General features: G+C 47.9%; 6 protein-coding genes across 11 annotated transcripts; 4 read left to right on the top strand and 2 right to left on the bottom strand.

Moving 5' to 3' along the window:
- The first annotated feature begins 546 nt into the window (after positions 1-546).
- Positions 547-4,825, top strand: LOC104582914. Of its 2 annotated transcripts, XM_024458433.1 has the most exons (8): positions 547-1,221; positions 1,398-1,751; positions 2,456-2,636; positions 2,739-2,800; positions 2,987-3,059; positions 4,073-4,197; positions 4,289-4,327; positions 4,403-4,825. In XM_024458433.1, the coding sequence occupies exons 1-5, from the start codon at positions 854-856 to the stop codon at positions 3,021-3,023; spliced, it is 1,002 nt and encodes a 333-aa protein (XP_024314201.1). In that variant the 5' UTR covers positions 547-853; the 3' UTR covers positions 3,024-3,059; positions 4,073-4,197; positions 4,289-4,327; positions 4,403-4,825. The 2 variants fall into 2 exon arrangements, with proteins under 2 accessions (XP_024314201.1, XP_014754379.1); XM_014898893.2 differs by having other exon boundaries at positions 551-1,221; positions 2,739-3,059.
- Positions 4,826-7,392: 2,567 nt separating this feature from the next.
- Positions 7,393-10,361, top strand: LOC100822950 (amino acid permease 3). Of its 3 annotated transcripts, none has more exons than XM_010234348.3 (4): positions 7,393-7,507; positions 8,253-8,423; positions 8,506-9,048; positions 9,151-10,361. In XM_010234348.3, exons 2-4 carry the CDS (start codon positions 8,291-8,293, stop codon positions 9,936-9,938), a joined length of 1,464 nt encoding a protein of 487 aa, XP_010232650.1. In that variant the 5' UTR covers positions 7,393-7,507; positions 8,253-8,290; the 3' UTR covers positions 9,939-10,361. The 3 variants fall into 3 exon arrangements, with proteins under 3 accessions (XP_010232650.1, XP_010232651.2, XP_014753696.1); XM_010234349.3 differs by lacking the exon at positions 7,393-7,507 and adding an exon at positions 7,870-8,159; XM_014898210.2 differs by lacking the exon at positions 7,393-7,507 and adding an exon at positions 8,045-8,163.
- Positions 10,362-11,016: 655 nt separating this feature from the next.
- On the top strand, positions 11,017-12,354 carry LOC100823243 (NAD(P)H-quinone oxidoreductase subunit N, chloroplastic). The gene is made up of 4 exons (XM_003564732.4): positions 11,017-11,538; positions 11,629-11,745; positions 11,861-11,946; positions 12,071-12,354. The coding sequence occupies exons 1-4, from the start codon at positions 11,179-11,181 to the stop codon at positions 12,138-12,140; spliced, it is 633 nt and encodes a 210-aa protein (XP_003564780.1). The 5' UTR covers positions 11,017-11,178; the 3' UTR covers positions 12,141-12,354.
- On the bottom strand, positions 12,143-14,879 carry LOC100822936 (protein DMP7). 2 transcript variants are annotated; one of them, XM_024460243.1, is made up of 3 exons: positions 14,531-14,879; positions 14,278-14,421; positions 12,143-14,187 (listed from the first exon to the last, which is right to left on the bottom strand). In XM_024460243.1, the coding sequence occupies exon 3, from the start codon at positions 13,094-13,096 to the stop codon at positions 12,440-12,442; it is 657 nt and encodes a 218-aa protein (XP_024316011.1). In that variant the 5' UTR covers positions 13,097-14,187; positions 14,278-14,421; positions 14,531-14,879; the 3' UTR covers positions 12,143-12,439. The 2 variants fall into 2 exon arrangements, with proteins under 2 accessions (XP_024316011.1, XP_024316012.1); XM_024460244.1 differs by lacking the exon at positions 14,278-14,421.
- Positions 14,044-14,713, bottom strand: LOC100822622 (acyl-coenzyme A thioesterase 13). Its single transcript, XM_003564730.4, has 3 exons — positions 14,531-14,713; positions 14,278-14,421; positions 14,044-14,187 (listed from the first exon to the last, which is right to left on the bottom strand). The coding sequence occupies exons 1-3, from the start codon at positions 14,711-14,713 to the stop codon at positions 14,044-14,046; spliced, it is 471 nt and encodes a 156-aa protein (XP_003564778.4).
- A 1,421-nt stretch (positions 14,880-16,300) lies between the features above and the next one.
- Positions 16,301-21,199, top strand: LOC100822325 (inactive protein kinase SELMODRAFT_444075). 2 transcript variants are annotated; one of them, XM_003567285.4, is made up of 9 exons: positions 16,301-16,893; positions 18,394-18,530; positions 18,710-18,807; positions 18,916-19,277; positions 19,520-19,927; positions 20,028-20,188; positions 20,283-20,356; positions 20,465-20,609; positions 20,699-21,199. In XM_003567285.4, exons 1-9 carry the CDS (start codon positions 16,482-16,484, stop codon positions 20,924-20,926), a joined length of 2,025 nt encoding a protein of 674 aa, XP_003567333.1. In that variant the 5' UTR covers positions 16,301-16,481; the 3' UTR covers positions 20,927-21,199. The 2 variants fall into 2 exon arrangements, with proteins under 2 accessions (XP_003567333.1, XP_014754267.1); XM_014898781.2 differs by having other exon boundaries at positions 16,301-16,917.

The raw sequence follows: 21,199 nt of genomic DNA, 5'->3' as shown, positions 1-21,199 counted from the left end.
GATCATGTCATTATGTTGCCCATCTCCAGTTATCATTGCTTCTGGGCGTAACTATGCCTTCTTTTCTTTATTTGAGACATATCATCTCCAGTATGTTGATTAGTTGATGCTGTGTCATTTACTCTTGTATTCAGAAACATCATAATGTTTGATCGATGCTCTTTTTCTTCTCCTGTGGCACCTATCTGTTATGCTGTATACGTCGCAGCCGCATATGTGCCAGTTCATAAAGTTCGAGGAATTTGCCGAGACTTCATCTACGAGTGGTGTCCTAACGTCCGCATCGGCAGCATCAGTTCCGAAACTGCCGCGGCTTCATGCGGATGTCTGCAATTCTGTGTTCTTTCGTTGAGGTGATTTTAGTCGACCATAACTCTGCAGCAGGGCCGCTAACCATCTTTCCGAAGTGCTGTGATAACAATTATCCGCATGTACCGGATAATGATTTGGCGCACAACAACAGGCTGCAATTTGCTTATGCCAATTCGGAGTTGATGCGATGTAGGGCAATTGTTTAGGCTGATGAGAACTTGATCAGAGTAGAGATCGGATCGGGTAGAAAAGTTTAGTTAGAATAAGATTTATTTATTTTTGAGTAAGTTTAGTTAGAATCAGATGAGAGTTGTATACGATACGTGCCCAAGTTCGAGTCCCCTGTTCTATACTCCAGGCCCACTTAGCGATTCCCAGGCCTAAAACGCAAACCAGGGAGAGACAGCCCAACGAGCCCCAAATCACGTTAAGTTTTCGTTTTTTCTTCCCTCAAATCACTCAAACAGCCATAAACCTAAGCCTGAACTTTTTCCGCCGAATCAAGCTAGGGCGCGCCCAACCGGGAGCTCCGCCCGTGGCCATGGCCGAGGACTCCTTCAGTCTGCACTTAGCCGGCGCTGGCTCCTGGTCGTCGGACTCCCATCCGATCCCGGAGCGCATGCCGTTGCACTTTACTGTTCCCATCGACCCCGTGAGAGGAGCGCTCCTAATCTCCGTCGATGGCGATGGGAACCGCACGCAGATCCATACTCCTCCCATACCGGTAATCCACGGCGGAAGATTGATGGCCACTACCCCCGTCGGCTCAGGGCCGCTGATCTTCGTCGATAAAACCGATGAGTTTTTCACAGGAGACTACCCTGTTCCCGCCGGGAACTTCACGGCCTCCAGCCGTCTCATCGCCGCAACCTGTGCTGCCTTGCGACGCCCCTGCCCCCACTTCGCTCTGTAAGCTTGGATTACACCCTGCGGGGGACTCTCTATGTCTTTCAGTCGGATTCCTAGCTTATATTTACTAAATCTTTCTTACAGAAAAAAAACTTTTTCCCCTGCCAAGTTGGCCGTAACAACAATTCTTATAAGTAGTGTTTATTCTTATAAGCTAAATTATTTCATGTACTCAGGTCTGAGGATGAGGATGAGGGAGGCGAGCATATCGCTGCTGAGCTTCAACCACCAGCTCAACAGCCAGGAAGTGATTGGATGAAACCAGATGGTGGCTCGTCCTCGAAGGGCTTGCTAAAAACTCCGTCATGCAAGGTCACTTCCCCAACCTGTCCGCAGGCACCGACATTAAGTCCTGGGTCATCATCCATTTTTGCCAAGCTACGAAGTGATTGGGGTACGGAGTTCTACATCAGGGTTGATCGGGAGGGCTTATTCCACACATATCCTGATGTGGGTGGCCCATTTCAGAGCACTGAACAAGCTGAGAATGCTATTGATCGCTACCTTCATGGCCGTCGGGATCCCTCAATGTAAAGTTTCTTGACTTCTTTCCAGATTTTCAGCGCTTCATAACTCTGTTTTGTGTATTCGAACTTCTACTCCCTCTGTTCGGTCTTATGATATGTAACAGATGAGTATGATGTAGGCAACAAAAGATAATCAGTGTATACGGAATGGATCAAGAAAGGAAAAAGAAAAAGAAAAAAGCCCCCAACTTAGATTATATAGAAGCGAACAAGTTGATAACCTGCGTACACTACTTTTTATATTCCTGCTGTTCAGGGCCACTGATAGTTGATGAAACATTTTTCGTGACTGTTTTTGGGAGTTACTGAAATTGTGCGAAAATCACAATGATAGCTGAAAACTACATTTAGATGCTATCCTTCCACTTCTTATGTTGTCATATTTTGTTATCTAAATTATAAGTTGTACAATTAGTCAGTAATTAAACAGGCACACCCATGCTGCTCTGTTCCCTCGTGCACAATGGTGTTTCAGCAGAACACTTGGTTACATTAACTTGCGAATGCAGTGCATTAAAAGCACAATTAAGTCCATGATCTGAAATTAAAGAGATGGGTGCATTCTACTTTTCTTGCATCCAGAACCTGTAGGCATGTGAACCGTTCAGTCTTGGTAGTTTATTTCACAGAGTAGGTAGTGTCACTTTGTTTTTTTATTTTTTTTGAAGAACAATCCATTAACCATATGGAATGCTATGACAAACTAGGTGCGAGGAGACAGCTGGTGTTTCCGAAGATGAGATGGTTATAAGACAATGTGTTTTCTGGCCCGATGGCACGTGGAAGAGGCGTACAAAATCATATGTGCTTCAGAAAGTCCGTGATCAAATGCGCGAATTAGTCCACGCTGTCGTTGACCAGTATAATAAGGATCACAATCTTACGGGGGTTTGCTCTCTTATTTTCATCTTTCCTTGTTACCCTACTAGGGGGCGCTTCTTATTGTCTTATTGATTCATATAACTGTTCCTGACATGCCTTTTATTTCAGGATTATACATATGAACTCAAAGATATTATGCAGCACGAACACTTCCGTGAGAACAATATGGGGTACCGTCATCTGAATTTCATTGCAAAGACTAAAGTAGATTATGATGATGATGGTGGTCAAGATGATTATGTTGTTGATCCTGTTGCTGTTGTTGCTGCTGTTGTTGCTCTTGATGGTGATGATGACTTCGATGACGATTATGATTTGGATTGCTGGATCGACAAAATATTCATTGTTGAACTCAGGCAAACCAAACAAGAAGGAATAAATGGGAGTGGATAGTCCGTTGTTTCTGCATGCTTGGACGACTAGATAATGGTATTCTATACTCTTGTCTTAAATTTAATATTTTGTTAAGTATAGTTTGTGAGTTGCTGTCACTTGAGCATATCTGTTAGATAAAACTTAAGATGTGTGGCTGGCTCCAGTTTTCTGCTAATCTGTTTTAGCTCTATTATTACTAAAAATCATGCTTGTGCATATGTTTACTATGTTGACACAACTTGAACATATTCTTGTCTTACCTTGAAGATATAACTTAGACGTATCTTAATCTGCATATCTTTACTATTTTGAGTTGTTAACATACCTTTAACATACTCTTGTATTAGCTCAAAGATAAAACTTGGAACATATCCTTTTCTCAATATATTTACTGTGTAGACTAGACATAACTCTCACATACCCTTGTCTTAGCTCAAAGATATAACTTTGAACATGATATATTTTTTTTGTAGATGTTTGCTTTGTTATATAAAATGAACATAACCGTGTCTTAGCTCAAAGATAACCTGGTACATATCTATTTCTCCGTATATTTACTATGTTGACACAACTTGAACATACTCTTGTCTTAGCTCAAAGATATACCCCCTCCTTTTCACAAAGTTTGGCGTATTTGGTTTCGTTGAGACAATGGTTTGGCCAATGATAACTCTATTAATATGTAATTTTTCATACATGAAATTTATATCAATAGATTTGTCTTTAAAACTTCTTGCTAATAATTGTGATTTCATTTCATATAAGTTACATATTAATAGAGTAATGCTTGGTCAAAGGCTTGTCTTAACGGAACCAAATACGCCAACTTTTGTGAAAAGGAGGGAGTAACCTGGAACATGTGATCTGTTTTCTGCGTATATTTACAAATTTACATTTTTGTTTGACCTTTATGTCATGTTCTCTTTCTTCCCTCATCCATTATCTTTTATCCATGTGTAATGACAGCACACGAACGTAAATTCTGCCTTCACTCTTTCAGCTATTTTTATGTGTGGTTGGTTACGTGGCAGTTAAATGATAGTTAAACGCCATCCCTTTTTTTTAAGGTCCATGCTATGCTTGTCTGGAAGACGTGAAGCACCCCAACAAAGCTGATGCATACACTGGTGGTCATGTGCCCCCAGACGTGCTAGGTGGACTTCCGGCAATGTGGAGCGATTCCGATGAAGATGTATGTTGATTTGTTTCCTCTTGTGCATTTAACATGTTTGTTTTGTGTGTGTTCCCTTAGTTAATTACATGTCTTTCTCCCCCTTTTACAGGAGGACGCTAATGAGCGTTGGATAAGACGTAGTTATGAGGTAACCACATATCTTGTTACCATTTCTATTACAATAACATGATTTGTTGATTGATTTTAACGCTGTGTATTTTAGGACGAGGAACGGCGACCTTTTGTCGTCCCTTGGTATGCCACGCCTAAGTGAAGTCTACATGAGGACTTTGGAGTCTAAATATAAGGAGGTCGCCAGAGTGGAGCACTGCCGCTCCTTGCAATCTCTGCTTTGTGACTGGATGTATATTTTGCCCGCGGACCTTTTAATGTTAATTTACCCATTTGTTAGACCTGAGTAGCTATCCTATTTCCTGTTTGTAAGCTAGAGACCAAGAGGAACCTAAGCTTTGTGATTGGATGCATGTTATGCCAGCGGCAGATCTTTTAATGTTAATTTCGCCAAGTGGTAAATCTAAGTAGCATAGCTATTTCCTGTTTCTAAGCTAGACACCAACAAAAGGCATCTTGGCACTGAGTGTTGTCTTTTGGTTTAAGATGAACTAAAGACGTGCTTTCTGGATTACACTGTCCTTTTAAAAGTTCGGTTGTGAACTGCTTCTGCTGGTTCTTGGAAAAAGTCATTTAAGAAACTTGTCTAATATTTCTGAAGATGACACATAAGTTCAACTTTTAAGACCAGCTCTTGTATAGTATTCCAGCTTTACTAGTTATGTACTCCTAGTTTAATAGATTTTTCAAGTGTTGGCGTTACTGGTGAGCTCACGGTCACGGAGCACTGGTACCTCAAACTCAAAAAAAAAAGTAACTAAGGGTGTTTTCGGAAGTCCGCCGGCTTCCAGGTTCCCTAAAATTCATAACGGAGCACTGCCAAACACACAAACTTCAGAAAGTCAGATCTCAGAAGGTAGTCCAATTTGTTATACAAAACACAGAATACCTCTTCTGAAGATTCGCGGAGTGACAAAATGCGGAACACCACAAAATTACGGCCGTCTTGCCACCGCCGTGTGAAAAAAACTTTTCGTCTTCCCGATCCCTTCTGTCCCGGCCTCTTCCTCCCGATCCCCATCTGCACCCCACCCACCTCCGAGCTGACCCGCCAGTGGCGGATCTAAGGGGTGGCCATGGACCACCCTGTGATTTTGGACGCCTTCGAATAGCACTCACAAAATAGAAAAATAATAATTTTGATGATTAATACTTCCTCCTCCGTTCCGTACATTTCTATTACATGTATCTAGACGCTTTTTAGACATACATACGTTCATATTTCGTCAAATTTGAATCATTTAATATGGGACGGAAGGAGCATTACTGTTGGACCGCCTTGGATTTCTTGGCTAGGTCCGGCACTGTGACCCGCCGGTGTTCTTCTCCTCCTCCTCCTCCCCAGTTCCCCGGCAGCTTCCTCTCCTCAGTTTTGGTGCAGGCGGAAACTCCACCCCTGCTTCGACCCTGTCCGGTCCAGATCGAAGCGTGAGCCGGCTCTCCGGCGGACTCCTCCACCTCCTCCCTCGTTCTCCGGCAGCCGCCTCCTCCCCTGTTCTCCGGCGCAGGCAGCGGCTCCAACGAGATCTCAGTCCCCTTCCTCGACTCCGTCCGGCCGCCTCTGCCGCACGGCATATCCCGTCTGCATCCCTCTTCTGCATGTTGTGCTTCGTACAAGCTCCGCCATCGCAATCTCTCGCGTCTGCTTCCAGCGAACGGGTCTTGCAGGACTGGCTGGGCCAACTTGGAGTAACGGGCTTCCGGCCCAGCAGGAAACAAGAAGCGGCACCGAACGTTTTTAGCTCCGCTTCAGACGCTGGAGTCAGGATGGGAAGTTGGATCGATGTATCTTTGAGAAGCTATACGACTTCAAACACACCCCTTCTTTTATATAGACATTGCGCTGCCCATGGGCTTTAGTACGTCTCAGGCTCTCAGCATTTGCCGCGTGTAAATCGTAGTTCTGGGCCATAGCAGATTACCAAACGTGGGCCGTGTCCAGTGCCAACGATGATTCGAACGCGTACAAGCGCCTCCAGGCCCTTTGTGTGGACTAACCAGATAAAGCCACTTTTGTTGGCCCATGCAGGCCGCATATCCAATACCCAATGGACAGTGAACCATGGTCTAATACAGCTCATTGTAACTAATTAGTTGAAGCCCAGAAGTGAAAAAGTGGAAGCCCGGCAAAGTAACGTGGTCGCACGTTTGCATGTCCCAGAGATTCTCAGAAGATAAGAAATTGCATGGTGGAGAACATAAGCTAGCGATAAGACACTGCTGTTATATGCTAACCGAACATCTGATGATAACCAGGCCTGGCCTTGATGGATACTACTCCACTTGAGATGCCAAGCTAGCAAGGCGCTTGAGTAGTTTAACCAGTCCACGAACCGAACACTTGAGTACGTACAGCCGTTGAGCACAAATGCTGGCCGGGACAAAAAGAGGAATGGAAGGGACCGTTGCAGCCACACGTTCGCTTTTCTTCCCCTGTTCCAAAAGCCTTAATCCATTGTTACTTGCTAGGTTGATCATATGATTCCTTCTTAGCTAGATCATGCATTTGCTTATGTTAAATAGTTCTAGTCTACATGTCAGCACCAAATGTCCTGATGCTCGCATGGCAATTCGCACGTTCATTGGTTGCTAAATAAAAGACGAAATCTTTTGCAAATCCGGCGGCTACTCCTGGAAAAGAACGGCCCTCCATCGCCGAGGCACGTTGGTCTGCTCTTCGCCGCTGCTTTTATTTCCCCCCATGTTTTTCTGCCTTTTTTTCTTCTAATAAGGTCTAGGACCACCGGACCAGTCAAACGGAATATGATAAGTGTACCAGAAGTGATCACCACTAATTGATTCTTGATTCCACAAGCCCCAATTACCGGAAGTTTCTTGTAACGCAGCCATCTCATCTCATGCCAGCATAGTGTGCACGTACTACTGCCATGCTACAAACCCAGACATAGGAGATACCGAACCTATTCGATCGATGGAATCAGAAAAAAGAATGGACGAAAACTCGGACAGCCATTGCCGTGGGGTCCTGTTCCATCATATCGAGCACTACCAACTCGTGCCTGGAGGCTGGAGCCTTCACTGAATCACCTATATAAACCCAGCCGAAGCAGCAGATGAAACACCACACCAAGTGAGGTTAATGTTACAGTACTAACCCCATTGTCAAGTACTGAGACATCGCCATTCTCCAACCTTCTTCATCCACCGATCGGCCGGGCGACTGTTCCGCGGAAAGGTAATTAAGGCTGAAACTGCACCCCCTATTTCGCCATGAGCTAAGCTTAATTTGCTACTAGTTACGTACCCATGGAAGAGTCAGCGAGCACAGTGGCGGTAGTGCGTGTAGTAGGGTACTGCTGCGATCTTATCGTACAGTTGGTGTATCATATCTGGCTGGCACTCCTGTGTTCACGTTCACGATCGAGATGGACGGAGCACTGTGCATATCACAAATCAGGTAGGTATCTCTGTTGCACATTGACCACGTACGAGAGCTCCTCCACTTAAGCCTGTGCCACTCAAAAGGCAGGGGAAAAGGTTATACTAGTAGCTACTTTTACTCCCTCTCTCAGAAGCCAGTCATCCGAAACAAAAGTCAAATTTGATCAGCAAAAAACACATGCGCAGTTGCATCGATCGGCTGTGGTTTCTCTCTGAATTTCCAGCCTTAGCAGCCACAGCCCACCGCACTAGCTAGCTCGGGCAAGCTACCAGGCAGGAAGCAGCGCGCGGCTCCTGAATGCCGACAGCTCCGGCGCCTATAAATTGCCGCCCGTACCTCCTCAGTCCTCACCACCACCTCACGCTCTTGCAGATATTTTCCACTCCATCGATCCATCCATCTCTGCACGCCACATGCATCTGTAGTCACACGCACTATACGTACCGTAAGTACGTACTCTCATATGCCATGTGAACCGTGCATCGCCCCTTTTAATTAGTTTCTGACCCGCAACACGTACTCTCTGTTCCATTGGCAGGAATCAAGGCAGCTAAGAGGTTGATCGAAGAAACTGAGATGGGGGAGAGCGTCGTGGCCACGTACTACTACCCGTCGGCGGCAATGGAGGTGTCCGCCGCCGAGCTCGGCCAGAGCAAACAGCCCGGCTCCAAGGGTGGCTGCGACGACGACGATCGCCCCAGCCGCACCGGTAATGAATTAAAGTGTTACCGCGTACGGCGCCGTACAGGCATGCAGTTCAATGGAGCACTAATAACTGATACAATGTGCAGGCACGATGTGGACGGCGAGCTCGCACATCATCACGGCGGTGATCGGGTCCGGGGTGCTGTCGCTGGGCTGGGCCATCGCGCAGCTGGGCTGGGTGGCCGGCCCGGCGGTGATGCTGCTCTTCTCCCTCGTCACCTACTTCACCTCGTCCCTGCTCGCCGACTGCTACCGCTCGGGCGACCAGAGCACGGGCAAGCGCAACTACACCTACATGGACGCCGTGAACGCCAACCTGAGCGGCTTCAAGGTGAAGGTCTGTGGCCTGCTGCAGTACGCCAACATCGTGGGCGTGGCCATCGGGTACACCATCGCCGCCTCCATCAGCATGCTGGCCATCAGCAGGGCCAACTGCTTCCACCGCAAGGGCCACGCCGACCCGTGCAAGATCTCCAGCGTGCCTTACATGCTCGTCTTCGGCGTCGCCCAGGTCTTCTTCTCCCAGATCCCCGACTTTGATCAGATCTCCTGGCTCTCCATGCTCGCCGCCGCCATGTCCTTCACCTACTCCTCCATCGGCCTCGGCCTCGGCGTCGCCCAAGTCATCGGTACGTCCTTGAATGCTTAATTTCCATCATGCATGAATGATGACCGTATTATATGTGACACTAACTAACTAACGAAGAATTAATTTATGTGTGTGCGTGCAGCGAACGGAGGCGTGCAGGGAAGCATGACGGGGATCAGCATCGGGGCGGGGGTGACGCCGATGCAGAAGGTGTGGCGGAGCACGCAGGCGTTCGGGGACATCGCCTTCGCATACTCCTACTCCCTCATCCTCATCGAGATCCAGGACACGATCCGGGCGCCGCCCAAGTCGACGGAGTCCAAGGTCATGAAGCGTGCCACGCTCGTCAGCGTGGCCGTGACAACCGTCTTCTACATGCTCTGCGGCTGCATGGGGTACGCGGCCTTCGGCGACCGGGCGCCCGGGAACCTCCTCACCGGGTTCGGCTTCTACGAGCCCTTCTGGCTCCTGGACGTGGCCAACGCCGCCATCGTCGTCCACCTCGTCGGGGCCTACCAGGTCTACTGCCAGCCCCTCTTCGCCTTCGTCGAGAAGTACGCGGGGCAGCGGTGGCCCGAGTCGCGGTACGTCACCAGGGAGATCGAGCTCTCCGTTGGTGGGTTCAGGGTGAACATGTTCCGGCTCACGTGGAGGACGGCGTTCGTGGTGGCGACCACCGTGGTGTCCATGATGCTGCCATTCTTCAACGACGTGGTGGGGTTCCTGGGCGCGCTCGGGTTCTGGCCGCTCACCGTCTACTTCCCCGTGGAGATGTATATCGTGCAGAGGAAAGTGCCCAGGTGGAGCACAAGGTGGGTGTGCCTGCAGATGCTCAGCGGCGGATGCCTCGTCATCTCCCTGGCCGCCGCCGCCGGATCCATCGCCGGCATCAAGTCCGACCTCAAGGTGTACCACCCGTTCAAGTCATGATCATCAACGATCATACATGCATGCGCACCCCAGGGAAAAGATAGCATATATATGATGGCGGTCAGTCAAGTTTCCTTCTTCTTCTTCAGACTGAAAACCAAACAAAATAGGTTAAGGAAATGGACAGTGACAAGCTACGGAACTGTCAGTGTATCAGCGTTGTTCTTGTGATGTCCAGAAGGGAAGTTATTACTACTCCCTCCGTCTAACAAAAAATGTCTCAAATTTATCAAAATTTGAATGTATCTAGACATGACTTAGTATATAGATGCATTCAAATTTGAACAAAATTGAGACATTTTTTGTTGGATAGAGAGTTCAAGATTTTTTAATCGCAGAAAAAAAATAGATATATATATATATATATATATGCTACTCCTTACAAGATTTTTTAAAGGGAATACAAGTGCCTCCTTGTTGTCACTGTGAGCTTAGTTTGAGTCATGCTGAAATCACACCCGACATCAGCCAGCATTAATTGGCACTAACGTTGGTTTGATCAAAGAATCTGCATCTCTTATAAAAGAATGACCGAGATTGGTCCGAAGAGAAAGAAAAAGAATGACCGGGAGATCCCACGAGACGAATCTCGGAGGCTTCGTGATCCCGTAACGTTCAAAGATCCCGGCGGCGCTTTCCGCGATGTGTGGTCTTCTCTTTTTCGGTGGGATCGATCGAATCTTCTGGCACTGCCGGTTGCCAAGCCTCGTCGACACTCTTGGGTGGGTTTTGTGCTGGCTTCGCGGTACTACTGGAACGAAGTCTGCCGTCGCCATCACATAAGCCCGGCTCGACGTGACGCAGCCACCCCAAGTATTTGGATGTTTGGTCTTCTCCTTCTCTCTCTTAATTAATTAGGCAAATCATAATTAAAAAAATATGAAAAAGGATACATGTGTGTGACTGTCGAAGGAGGGCATATAGTTGAGATGTACCGTGTGGTTTGGCGGTTCGACGCGCATTTTAGTGGAATTCGAAGGGATCAGCCCGTGGACCCACATAAGCTGCGTCCAGAGTTTCGTTCCTTCGCCCGTGCGGCCCAGATAAAAGAAAGAACAGCCCAACACCGCGACCACGTCATGCCCTCACCAACGGCTCGCCCAACGGACGAGCGGCGCCGAGACTTATCTCCTCGCGGTTACCTTCCCGCCACAGGCTCTGCCCCGCTGCGACTCGCCCGGTCGCCCCACACAACCCCCAACGGGCAACGCCGGCATCCGCAGCAGCTGCAACAAACAACATGTGGTCAGGATCCGCGCCTGCCGCGGCGCGCACGGCGTCCCCGCGGCTCCCGGCGCCGTCCCACTCTTCGTCCCGGCGCGCGGTCCGTCCGGGATTGTCGTCGGTAGTGCGCGCGGGCGGCGGCGGCGGCGGGCTGATGGACTTCGTGGGCGGGGACCTGGTGAAGCCGGACCTGGGGCGGTGGCTGGAGGACGTGGAGAAGCACAAGGCGCTGGCCATCTACCCGCCGCACGAGGGCGGCTACGAGGGCCGCTACCTCAACCGCCTCCGCTACCAGGGCTACTACTTCCTCGACCTCTCCGCCCGTGGCCTCGGCGACCCGGAATCCACCCTCACCAAGATCCACCCCGTCTGCCCGGTCAGTAGTAATTCATCCTCCATCGCCCATTCTTAATTCTTTCGTCCTGCTGTATTTCATAATTGATCTGCGCTGTTAATTTGGGTGCAGCCTAGCCTCGGGAGGCAGCCGATCGCGAGGTGGTACTTCCCCCCCGAGGTGGACTACAGGCTCAGCTTGCTGCACCCGGACGCCAAAGGCCTCGTCGTCTGGGTCCTCGAAGCCAAGGTCATCCTTCCCTCTCGTCCGTTCCTCTGTCCCCAACCTGCACCCTCGGCACGATACTCTGCTCTGCTATTTGTTTGCGATGTCAGTGACATTTGCGTCTGTTCCCGATTTTCAGGTTCTGTCCAAGGCTGAGCTGCAGTTCCTCGCAATGCTCCCGGATCTCCGCCCCAAAGTCAGGGTCATCGCGGAATGTGGCAACTGGTACGGAAAACTTTCGTCTCAAGTCTCACTGAAACCCGGCCACCAGATTCCCAGGACCGGTAAAAAATAGAATGGATGCGCGTGTGCTCTCGTGAATACTAACTTCTGAGCCTATTCGATGCAGGAGAAAATTTATATGGAAGCCGCTGAAGCAAATATCCGGCCTTGAACCTGATCCGGACGCGGAACAATGAGCAACCATCACACGGCAGTTATTCTGAACCTGAAGACATACACCTCGTCTCATCTCTCGCCTTACGTGCATTCTCTTTTCAGCTTTTATTTTTACCAAGGATGGCAAGAAATAATTTGTACATATACATTACGGCTCAAATTCCACGAGGCAATCATGTACGGAGTAGAACCTTTCAAATATACAGGTCCAATAAATCATTCATGGTTTACATACATCCCGTTACAGAGATGCCTTGGTTTCAGATTCAGATGCATCGCATGCATTGCCCATTTGCCCACCACAACCAAAATGTTAAATTCAGCGCCGTAGGTACACGAGGTCGGTTCTGAGAAGGAAAGGGTAGCCGATCCCTCTCCTCCTGGAAGGGAACATCACGAAGAGGAGGCTGACCACAAAGCCTACCACGAGGGGCACGGTGTTCACCACCTTCCTGGGCACGCCGGGGTAGTAGCACCGGACCATGTCGTGGTGCGAAGCGGCGAAGGTGGCGAACGCGACCAGCGACAGGGCAGTGTGGAAGAGGTCCGACCACCGCAGCCTGTACTTCTCTGGCTCCCTCGGTGCCTTCCTCCGGTGGCCACCACAGAATGTGCGGATGCCCGTCGGAGTGGCGATGCCATAGCGGAGGCGGCCCGTGGCGGAGCGGAAGCTGTCGGTGAGCGTGAAGAACACGCACGAGGCGGCGCAGAGCAGCACGAACGCAGCGGTGAGGATGCGGTTGACACGGGTGCACTTGCCATCGTCGGTGACGAGAGGCACGAAGATGGCGAATGTCAGGATGGTCGCCGTCGGGAGGAGGACATTGAGCCGGGCCGTGCCGCTGAGGACCAGGTTGGCGAGCAAGATGAAGCTCGAAGTGTCATCATCACTGTCATCGTCTTCTTGGTGTGGGTCACCGTCGGCGTCTTTGCTGGCTTGCTCGATGAGCACCTTGTATTCTTCTCCGTCAGCCATTGACAGTGCGTGTGCAAGAACGAGATGGTTGCCTGGTTGGGATGAGAGCCGACGCGGGAGACGAGGCTAATTAAAGAGAAGGCTAGAATGAACATGAACTGAAAAGGATCTGCCTTTCCATATGCATGGCTTTGGATATGGAACAAAGGATTGCTTTCGGCATGCGCAGCGGGGCAAACCGAGCATATATTGCCATCACACACAAGCAAAGAACATTGCGGCAACATATGTACCTCAGAAAAATAATGTACAGATTCAACAAGAAGTGAAACCGAGGCAATGGTTTGAGTGTCTGTTCCTCAGATTCTTAATTCTTTCAGTATTTTCTAAAGGTTCTGTCCAAGAATACAACAGTCACAGATCATGGCCTGTGTCAATCAGCCTTACTTACATAAAAAAGATTTTTTTTAATTCTTACCCGTTCTGGGATTCTTGAGGTGTATAAGAGGTATCCTCAATAATCTACGGGTTTCTCAAAAATTACAAGGGGGTTCCGAGCCATTTCCTGTTTAGAGACTAGGAGGATGCCTGAAAAACTCTAGTCGGATGAAAAAAAAACTCCGTTTAGAAATGACTGATGAAAGAAAAAGGCCATTTCCTGTTTAGAGAGCAGCCTGTTCGGAGCCATTTCCTATTTAGATGTGGCTTCTAAAAAAAGGCTGAGCTGAATTTCATGGAAATTCCTGAAAAACTCCGACCTGTCTGGCATCATGATTTCTGAGACCTGTTAATTAAGCTAGCCTAGAAGTCAAAAAATAGGGGCTTAATCTAGTCGGTACTGCGAGATGCCAACAATTCCCGAACATAAAATTAATTTGATGCTGCAGGAGGCAACCAAATACATATAAGAAAGGACTCATGAAAGAAATACCGATGCATCCAAATATTGTCGAATGTTGACACAATCGATCACTTCCATTGTTTCATCGGTTCATTGTACGCCAGCCTCACAGTTTACTCGAGACGGCGAGATACTTGGTGTGCCGGCCGTGCGCGAGCACCTCGCCGGTGCTTTTCCTCCTCACCTCCACGGTCACGCACCCTGTCCTCTCGCCGATGCCCAGGACCTTCGCCTCGATCTCGATCTCCTCCTGTACAAGCACGATGCACGCACTTATTATATTCAGGATTAAAATGCGACCAAATATACTGACGGCACGCGCGCTCACGCACGCACGTACGTTCGCGCGTGCGGCGCCGAGGAAGGAGACGGTGATGTCCAGGGACACCCCCGTCGCCGGCGAGCCGCCGGCGAAGAACGCCGCCGACCCCGCTAGGTCCACCAGGGATGCCACCGCGCCCCCATGCATGTGCTTCCTTCCGTTCTTCACATGCACGCACGCACGCGGCCACGCAGGTTAATTACACATGTAAAACATGCATGTTGCATTGATTGATAAGGTCATGGGTTGGGTAGCAGCTGGGGGTCCATACCGTGAGGCGAGGAGGCACGGTGAAGGAGAAGCGGGCGCGGCCGGGGTCGATGGCGTCGACGCGGAGGCCGGCGACGGCGAAGGCGTTGTACAGCCTGGTGCCGACGGCGCCCCGCCCGTGCCACTCCTTCGTTGCCTCGTCGATGTTGTACTCCTCGCTGCCGCCTTTCAGCCGCTTCGCCATAACCATAAGCCGCGGGCTAGCCTAGCTATAGCTCCTCCTGCCGCAGCGGTGGTACTGGTACTGCGCTGTGGCTGATGGCTGTCCAGAGGCTAAGCCACGCACTTTTAATTTATCGGGCTCGTTCGTTTTCGCGGTGGACGCACGGCGCCGGGCGCCGCGCCTCTAGTTTGTTTACGTGATCGGGCTTAGTTCGTACATATACTTCTGTCCAGGATCCTTTTTATACTGAGCGCATAGCGACAGATAGCGAGTAACGGGACACTGTTGGCCTGCTTATTGCATCGTCGCTCCCTGCAAACGGGAGCTAAGAGCATCTCCAGCCGTCCCCCTGACTTGGGGACGCCGGCACGAAAAAATTCCGATCCAGTCGGTCTCTCCAATTTGTTTTTTCATCCGGCGCGACTCAGAAAGTTAGTCGGCGCCCCCAGACCGAACCCAACCCACGGGGGCGGGGCGCCGGTTCGGGCGCAAAACCTCGCGGCCAGCACTGTCAGCGGCACAACCCCAAAAACAAACCCTATTTGCCTCTCTCTGTGTGAGCTTCGCTGACTTCCACCCCCCGAACCTGCCGCCGCGTAGATCTTCCTTTGCCGATGTAGTTCCAGTTCCGCGCCGCCGGCCAGTTCCAGCACCCCATCGGCGCCCACCCAGTGGCCACCTCGCTTCTTGCTTGACGATGTATATATAATACGTACTGCGCTGTGATATAGAAGTTGATGGTTTTTTAGTTAAAGATAAGTCGACACGTTTTGCCATCAGATCTTAATCCAACGGCAGCATGTGGGGAGAGGGGAGAGTGGAGCTAGCGCCTAGATCATAAATCTAACGTTTTTGGTGTGTCTGATGAGATTTAAGTATTTTGTTTAAAGATAAGTCGACACGCTTTGCCATCAGATCTTAATCCAACGGCAGCATGTGGGAGAGGAGAGAGTGGAGTTAGCGTCCAGATCGTAAACCTAACATTTTTGGTGTGTCTGATGAGATTTAAGTATTTTGCTTAAAAACTAGACGACTGAGATATAACCACACCCAAGTATTTAGATTTATCGAGGGCTTAATGTCAATGGGTTTGGGTTGGATCAACTAGACTATATTACATATATTAGGATAAACGAAAATTCCGTATTACAGAATGAAAAATTATGTTTCAGCTTCCACCAAAAATGTCGTTCCATTTCACCAACTAATTCAGTTTCTATTTTTGTTCTGCATAATTCTGTTTTCGTTTGCATATTTGCATTTCCAGCAGTTGCCGGTGACCCTTCCTCCACTTTCTTTTTCCACGTCCTTCCTCACTCTAGTGATTAGATTGGCTTCTCCTCCTCCCCACCAAACGGTCGTAATGAGCTTCTTTGGTTTAAGATTTATGAACCCTGTGCACAGATGCTTCTTTGCAACCTTAATTTAACCTTCTCTGGGGAGCAAGCTTAATTTAACTACTATCTGATGGATAAGTAATCGGAGCCTTCGAGACTGATGAGTGGTGCTAGGAAACCATAGAATTAGTGAACTTGGCCCAAAATTACCGAGCGAAAGGTACCAGGAACTTAAATTACGAGTTCGTTATACAAGCAAGCACTCGCGCTTCTCCCTCGTCGAGTCCGCCGGCGCAACCTTCCGCCAGCGACGCGACAAGTGCAAGCTGTTGCGGGTTTCCACGGCGGGCCTCGGTCTCCTCTCCGGCTGCACCACTGGCAATGGGCGCCCGCCATATATTCCGCCCGGGGCGCCTTCGAGATGCCCCCCCGCGCGCCAGCCGCACCACCGAATGTTCCCCGTATTCTCCCGAATATACTCCGCGGCGCGCAGCCGTCTAAGCCTACTAATATCCGCGCTCCCTGGCGGCCACAATGGCAGCGGGGGCACTACGGGTCGCCGCCGTCGCCGGGACGACAGGAGCAGGAGGAGCAGCGCCAATAGCACGCCCCTCAGCACGCCCATCTCGATGTACTCCGCGCTCGGCCCCGGGGACGACGCGGCGGCGGCGGAGGGGGCCGCCCTGCAGCAGGGCGGCGTCGTGCCGCCGCCGCAGATGGTGGTGGTGGCGCTGGACGCGACCCGCGACCACCGCGAGGAGGAGGTCAGATTGGCGCTCAAGACGCTCGTCGCGCGCGGGGACATACTGCGCGGCGGCGGCTCCCTGCTCGTGCTCCTCGTTCTCCACGCCGTCACCAATCCGAGTGAGGGCCGAGCTCCCCCTTTAGGTCGTTATTATTTCCTCATCGGGTTAAGGACTTACGGTCTATTTGCCGTCCATTATGCTCGACATAATTAACCCACTATTGTTTAAGTTGCATGCCATTGTCTACTACCAAAATGCTTTCTAGACGAGCCTTGCCTAATTAAGTGTAGTTTGGGTTATCATTTCAAATTCATTGCGAGAAATAGCAATGCATACTTGAGAATATTCTGGACCACTCTGGATAATTGGAGAGTGTTGGGAATTGGTTATGCATATTTGAGAAGATTTTAGAATAGTTTGGATTATTAGAGGAGAAGATATTTACAAGAAACCATCTAGTGTCATGAGAGAGGATATGAATATTTTAAAAGGCTTGAGAGGTTACTTCAAGAGTGTTGCAATTTACCATGACAGGACCTAGTTAGGGTAAGTTTCATGAATAAATGAGAATTCTCTAGAACTAGGATACATGTAGAGTATTCTAGAGAATTGTAGTGGGATGTACCACATGGTCTTGTACAAGTATAAATAGGGATGCTCCTCACCTCATAGGTGTACCACAATCACCACAAGTAGTGTATCACCACACCAAGTAGAGAAGTGAGCTATCATGATAGAGTTGTGTGTAGGGTAGCCACTAAAGAGAGTGTTGTACCAACATTGAAATAGTGAATAAAGTGTTGAGTTCCCATAAGTTTGATATCTCAAGTAGTATAGTGTGCAAAGGTCCTCAAGAGTGGGTGTTAGGGTCGGCGCCCGTAAAATCTCTACAGTTATAGTGTATTTATTTCTAAGTTGATTAAATTGGTCACAACTTCTAAAATACTATGCAAGTACTCAATTTCCGTTGGATAAAAAAAATCAACACTTAGGATGGGTGACTTATAATTTTTAAGTTGACTTAGAATTAGACACACCACATTGCCAGTTGATTCTTAATTAATACTCCGTATCTGTCATCGATGTGTTAATTCCATATTAATTCAATTATCATTGGTTAGGTAGAGATTTTTGTATTCCTAGAGACGATGTTAGGTCAGATTGCATGTCTGAAAGATGCCTCATATATGCGCCGACTGCTTTGGTTCTATTGGTCATTGGTTCACCCATCAGGCCATCAGCGGCTGATGTTCTTAATAGGTATCCCTGCACGGAGCATCATGGTATTGAGAGTATCCTGCATTTTAGAGAAGGACGATATTGCTGAGCTTACCGCATGGTGTAGCAACAAAAGAAAAGAAAGATTAAATTAGACATCTTTTGTGTAACGAACTACTGAAGTCAAGTTGCGTAAAACAGATGATTTTCGTGGGCGCAAATAGAACTGTCCAATCTTGTCTCAAGCTTATAATCCTAGCAAGAGAAATTCCATTAATGTGATGCTTTGTCCATTTGCTTAATGTTTGTTTTGAATAGCATGGATGATGACTCCTACTTTGAATTAACATTATCCATCATTGGAAACTTCATACCTTTTTTACTTCTTTTGTGTGATCAGTGGGATACCAAACCAAAGCATCTAGTGATTCTTTTGCCGGGACGAGCTTGCGGTACCTAGGTGAACAAGTTATGAAGAAATCCGAATACTATAGAGACAAGCTCCTCCATGATGTGGAGGAGCTCCGCAAAGTCGGGGTAACACTCCTTATATCTATTTCAAACTGAAATATACTATAGTTTCATAAATACACTCTTCTGTTTTCAACCCTAATCCCTATGCACTATTTTTCTTTGAAGATAAGTAGCTTCTTTACCAGTTAGATTTGCAACATTCCTGAAATCTTGTTTACATTCGGATGCTCATTTTATTTCAGATTAGCGTGACCCTCAAAGTATCTCCTGGATCACCAGCGAAGGTTGTCATTATCCATGAAGTCAATTCCAGTCAAGCTGCTTGGGTTGTACTAGATAGGTATGTCATCATTTTTTTGTTTAATCACTGCTGGCATACCAACCCTAACGCAGCATTTGTTGGTCCAGCACTTAAACTAGTATTGGTTTATAATGAATGAATTTATAGGCACTTCAGACGAGATTTCAAACACTTACAAAAGCACATAGCCTGCAAGGTTGCAGCATTTCAGGATAACCTATCAGTACAAACCTTGAAGTCAATTAGAACGAAAGTGTTGAGCAGAAGCATGGGAGAAGCGAAGGACCTGCGACACTTGGCAGTTTCACTTGATCTGAGTTCCAAGTCAGTAGATACTGACAAGTTCCGTGTGTCGATCAAGTCATCACCTGTAAGTTACTTTGCCTCTCTAAGCAATCATGAGATCCAATACACTCCTAGTGTGGTTGGGAGCAGCATGCAAGACTTCACACCGTCAATGAGCACCACGTCAATCACGATGATTGACGAGACTGAATTCTTGCCCAATGGTATGATATGTTTCTTCAATAAAGCAAAATCATAAAGATGCAACTAGCTTATATACATTGCTGATGGGACACTGCACAAAAATAAGAGCACTATGTCTTCCCTAGTTGGGGAAGACCATGTTGTTCCATAGCGGTAACACATTTAGGTGTGATGGGTTGATGTCATAAATTATAAAATCATGTAGTTCTTATCCGCATTCGCCCCCCTCCCATAATTTCTGACCTAGTAGTGATCTTTACAGGAAAGTGTACTGAAGATAACATTATCTGCCACTATGATACATCCGAAAGACCAGTTCTATGTGCTGGTTGCGGGCTAAGATCAGTTCTTTACATCAAGGAATCCATGAAATACCCCTTTTCAGAAATTCAATCCGCAACATCTGATTTCTCAAGTGAGAATTTATTGGGTGAGGGTGGATTTGGGCATGTGTACAAAGGGCAGCTAAAGGATGGCCAGGTAATTGCAGCTAAGTTGCATAAAGAAGCTAGCTCACAGGGCTATACTGAGTTCTTCTCTGAAGTGCAAGTGCTTAGCTTTGCCCGGCACCGTAACATCGTCATGCTGCTTGGGTATTGTTGCAAAGAAAGCTACAACATCTTGGTGTATGAGTATATATGTAACAATTCTCTTGAGTGGCATTTATTTGGTACGTGCTTTGATAGTGGGCATAACAATATTCCGCAATATGAAAATGGTGACAAACTTATTATTACCTTGCTCTTTGTTTTTTCCACTTGGTGAAATAGACAAGTCGGCAGGCTTGCTGGAGTGGCACAAGAGGCATGCTATTGCCCTTGGTATAGCAAAAGGACTGCGCTTTCTGCATGAGGAGTGCCGCGCTGGCCCAATAATTCATCGGGACTTGCGCCCGAGCAATGTACTGTTGACACATGACTTTGTTCCTATGGTAAGCTGGATGATGCTAAACCTTCTTACTGAGACAATTGAAGATGCACATTCCTTATCTTCTCTGTTGTGATCCTTACGCCCTGTGTCTACAGCTTGGGGACTTTGGTCTTGCGAAATGGAAGGCTGGCAATGCTTCTATTCATACAAGGATTTTGGGGCAATCAGGGTCGGGAAAAACTCTAATTCTTGCACTGTCATTGACTGTTTCATTATATGCTACCCTTTTGCTTCTGCCTTTCTGACAATGCCAGGATTTTCTTGTTCTGTCCTTCAGATACTTGGCACCTGAGTATGCTGAATATGGCATCGTTTCTGTCAGGACAGATGTGTATGCCTTTGGCATTGTTCTTTTCCAGCTGATATCTGGTCGCAAGGTGCTTGAGGAATGTGAAGGACAGTGCACACATATATTGCAATGGGTATTCCCTTCAGTGAATTCTTATTCTTTTGTCAACTTGTTACAGTAGACTTGCACCATTCATTTTCTTACGACTCTATAAATTTTCAGGCAGAGCCTTTGGTTGAGAATCTTGCACTGCACGACCTAATTGATGAGCGTATTGCGGATACATATGATACATATGGGTTGTATCATCTAGCCAGAGCAGCATATCTATGTGTTAGGACAAATCCAGAACAGCGGCCTTCTATGGGAGAGGTTGTTCGCCTTATTGAGACGGAGAATGAGCATATCAGGGATTTGTCCCGACAATTCATTCCTCATTTTACAAAGTGAAGAATCAGTCCGAGGGAAATCCTATATATCCAGATTTTGCCACTGAAGCTTCTATGCTGGTACTAGCGCAGAGGAAGAATATTCTGTCGTTCTAACCGGTGAAATTGCAACACTTTGTGCTATCTTTTTTCCTTCGATCTCCTTTCTTCCACTTACTTTTTTTTGTTCTTTCACGCATATCACAGTGTGTATTTGGGAATTGCTAGTTCCCAATATATGGCTTCGTATCTATCTTTGTAAATGAAATGTCGTCTTCTCAGGCCATTTTTTCCA

The sequence above is a fragment of the Brachypodium distachyon genome, chromosome 2, assembly GCF_000005505.3.
Source record: "Brachypodium distachyon strain Bd21 chromosome 2, Brachypodium_distachyon_v3.0, whole genome shotgun sequence".
In the NCBI taxonomy this organism is placed as follows: domain Eukaryota; kingdom Viridiplantae; phylum Streptophyta; class Magnoliopsida; order Poales; family Poaceae; genus Brachypodium; species Brachypodium distachyon.
The sequence above is the reverse complement of the archived record's forward strand: the minus strand, read 5'-3'. Positions and strand labels throughout refer to the sequence as shown.

What these genes read in the sequence shown, in the direction of transcription:
- LOC104582914 (XM_014898893.2), top strand. Translation starts at nt 854, where the DNA reads ATGGCCGAGGACTCCTTCAGTCTGCACTTAGCCGGCGCTGGCTCCTGG. An exon ending in CCCTGCCCCCACTTCGCTCT is followed by an intron (nt 1,222 to 1,397) that starts GTAAGCTTGGAT and finishes TCATGTACTCAG; the next exon opens with GTCTGAGGATGAGGATGAGG. An exon ending in GGCCGTCGGGATCCCTCAAT is followed by an intron (nt 1,752 to 2,455) that starts GTAAAGTTTCTT and finishes ATGACAAACTAG; the next exon opens with GTGCGAGGAGACAGCTGGTG.
- LOC100822950 (XM_010234349.3), top strand. Translation starts at nt 8,012, where the DNA reads ATGCCGACAGCTCCGGCGCCTATAAATTGCCGCCCGTACCTCCTCAGT. An exon ending in TCACACGCACTATACGTACC is followed by an intron (nt 8,160 to 8,252) that starts GTAAGTACGTAC and finishes TTCCATTGGCAG; the next exon opens with GAATCAAGGCAGCTAAGAGG. An exon ending in CGATCGCCCCAGCCGCACCG is followed by an intron (nt 8,424 to 8,505) that starts GTAATGAATTAA and finishes TACAATGTGCAG; the next exon opens with GCACGATGTGGACGGCGAGC.
- LOC100823243 (XM_003564732.4), top strand. Translation starts at nt 11,179, where the DNA reads ATGTGGTCAGGATCCGCGCCTGCCGCGGCGCGCACGGCGTCCCCGCGG. An exon ending in TCTGGGTCCTCGAAGCCAAG is followed by an intron (nt 11,746 to 11,860) that starts GTCATCCTTCCC and finishes CCCGATTTTCAG; the next exon opens with GTTCTGTCCAAGGCTGAGCT. An exon ending in ATCGCGGAATGTGGCAACTG is followed by an intron (nt 11,947 to 12,070) that starts GTACGGAAAACT and finishes TATTCGATGCAG; the next exon opens with GAGAAAATTTATATGGAAGC.
- LOC100822936 (XM_024460243.1), bottom strand. Translation starts at nt 13,096, where the DNA reads ATGGCTGACGGAGAAGAATACAAGGTGCTCATCGAGCAAGCCAGCAAA.
- LOC100822622 (XM_003564730.4), bottom strand. Translation starts at nt 14,713, where the DNA reads ATGGCGAAGCGGCTGAAAGGCGGCAGCGAGGAGTACAACATCGACGAG. An exon ending in CCGTGCCTCCTCGCCTCACG is followed by an intron (nt 14,422 to 14,530) that starts GTATGGACCCCC and finishes GTGCATGTGAAG; the next exon opens with AACGGAAGGAAGCACATGCA. An exon ending in TCGGCGCCGCACGCGCGAAC is followed by an intron (nt 14,188 to 14,277) that starts GTACGTGCGTGC and finishes GTGCTTGTACAG; the next exon opens with GAGGAGATCGAGATCGAGGC.
- LOC100822325 (XM_014898781.2), top strand. Translation starts at nt 16,482, where the DNA reads ATGTTCCCCGTATTCTCCCGAATATACTCCGCGGCGCGCAGCCGTCTA. An exon ending in AGGAGCTCCGCAAAGTCGGG is followed by an intron (nt 18,531 to 18,709) that starts GTAACACTCCTT and finishes ATTTTATTTCAG; the next exon opens with ATTAGCGTGACCCTCAAAGT. An exon ending in GCACACATATATTGCAATGG is followed by an intron (nt 20,610 to 20,698) that starts GTATTCCCTTCA and finishes ATAAATTTTCAG; the next exon opens with GCAGAGCCTTTGGTTGAGAA.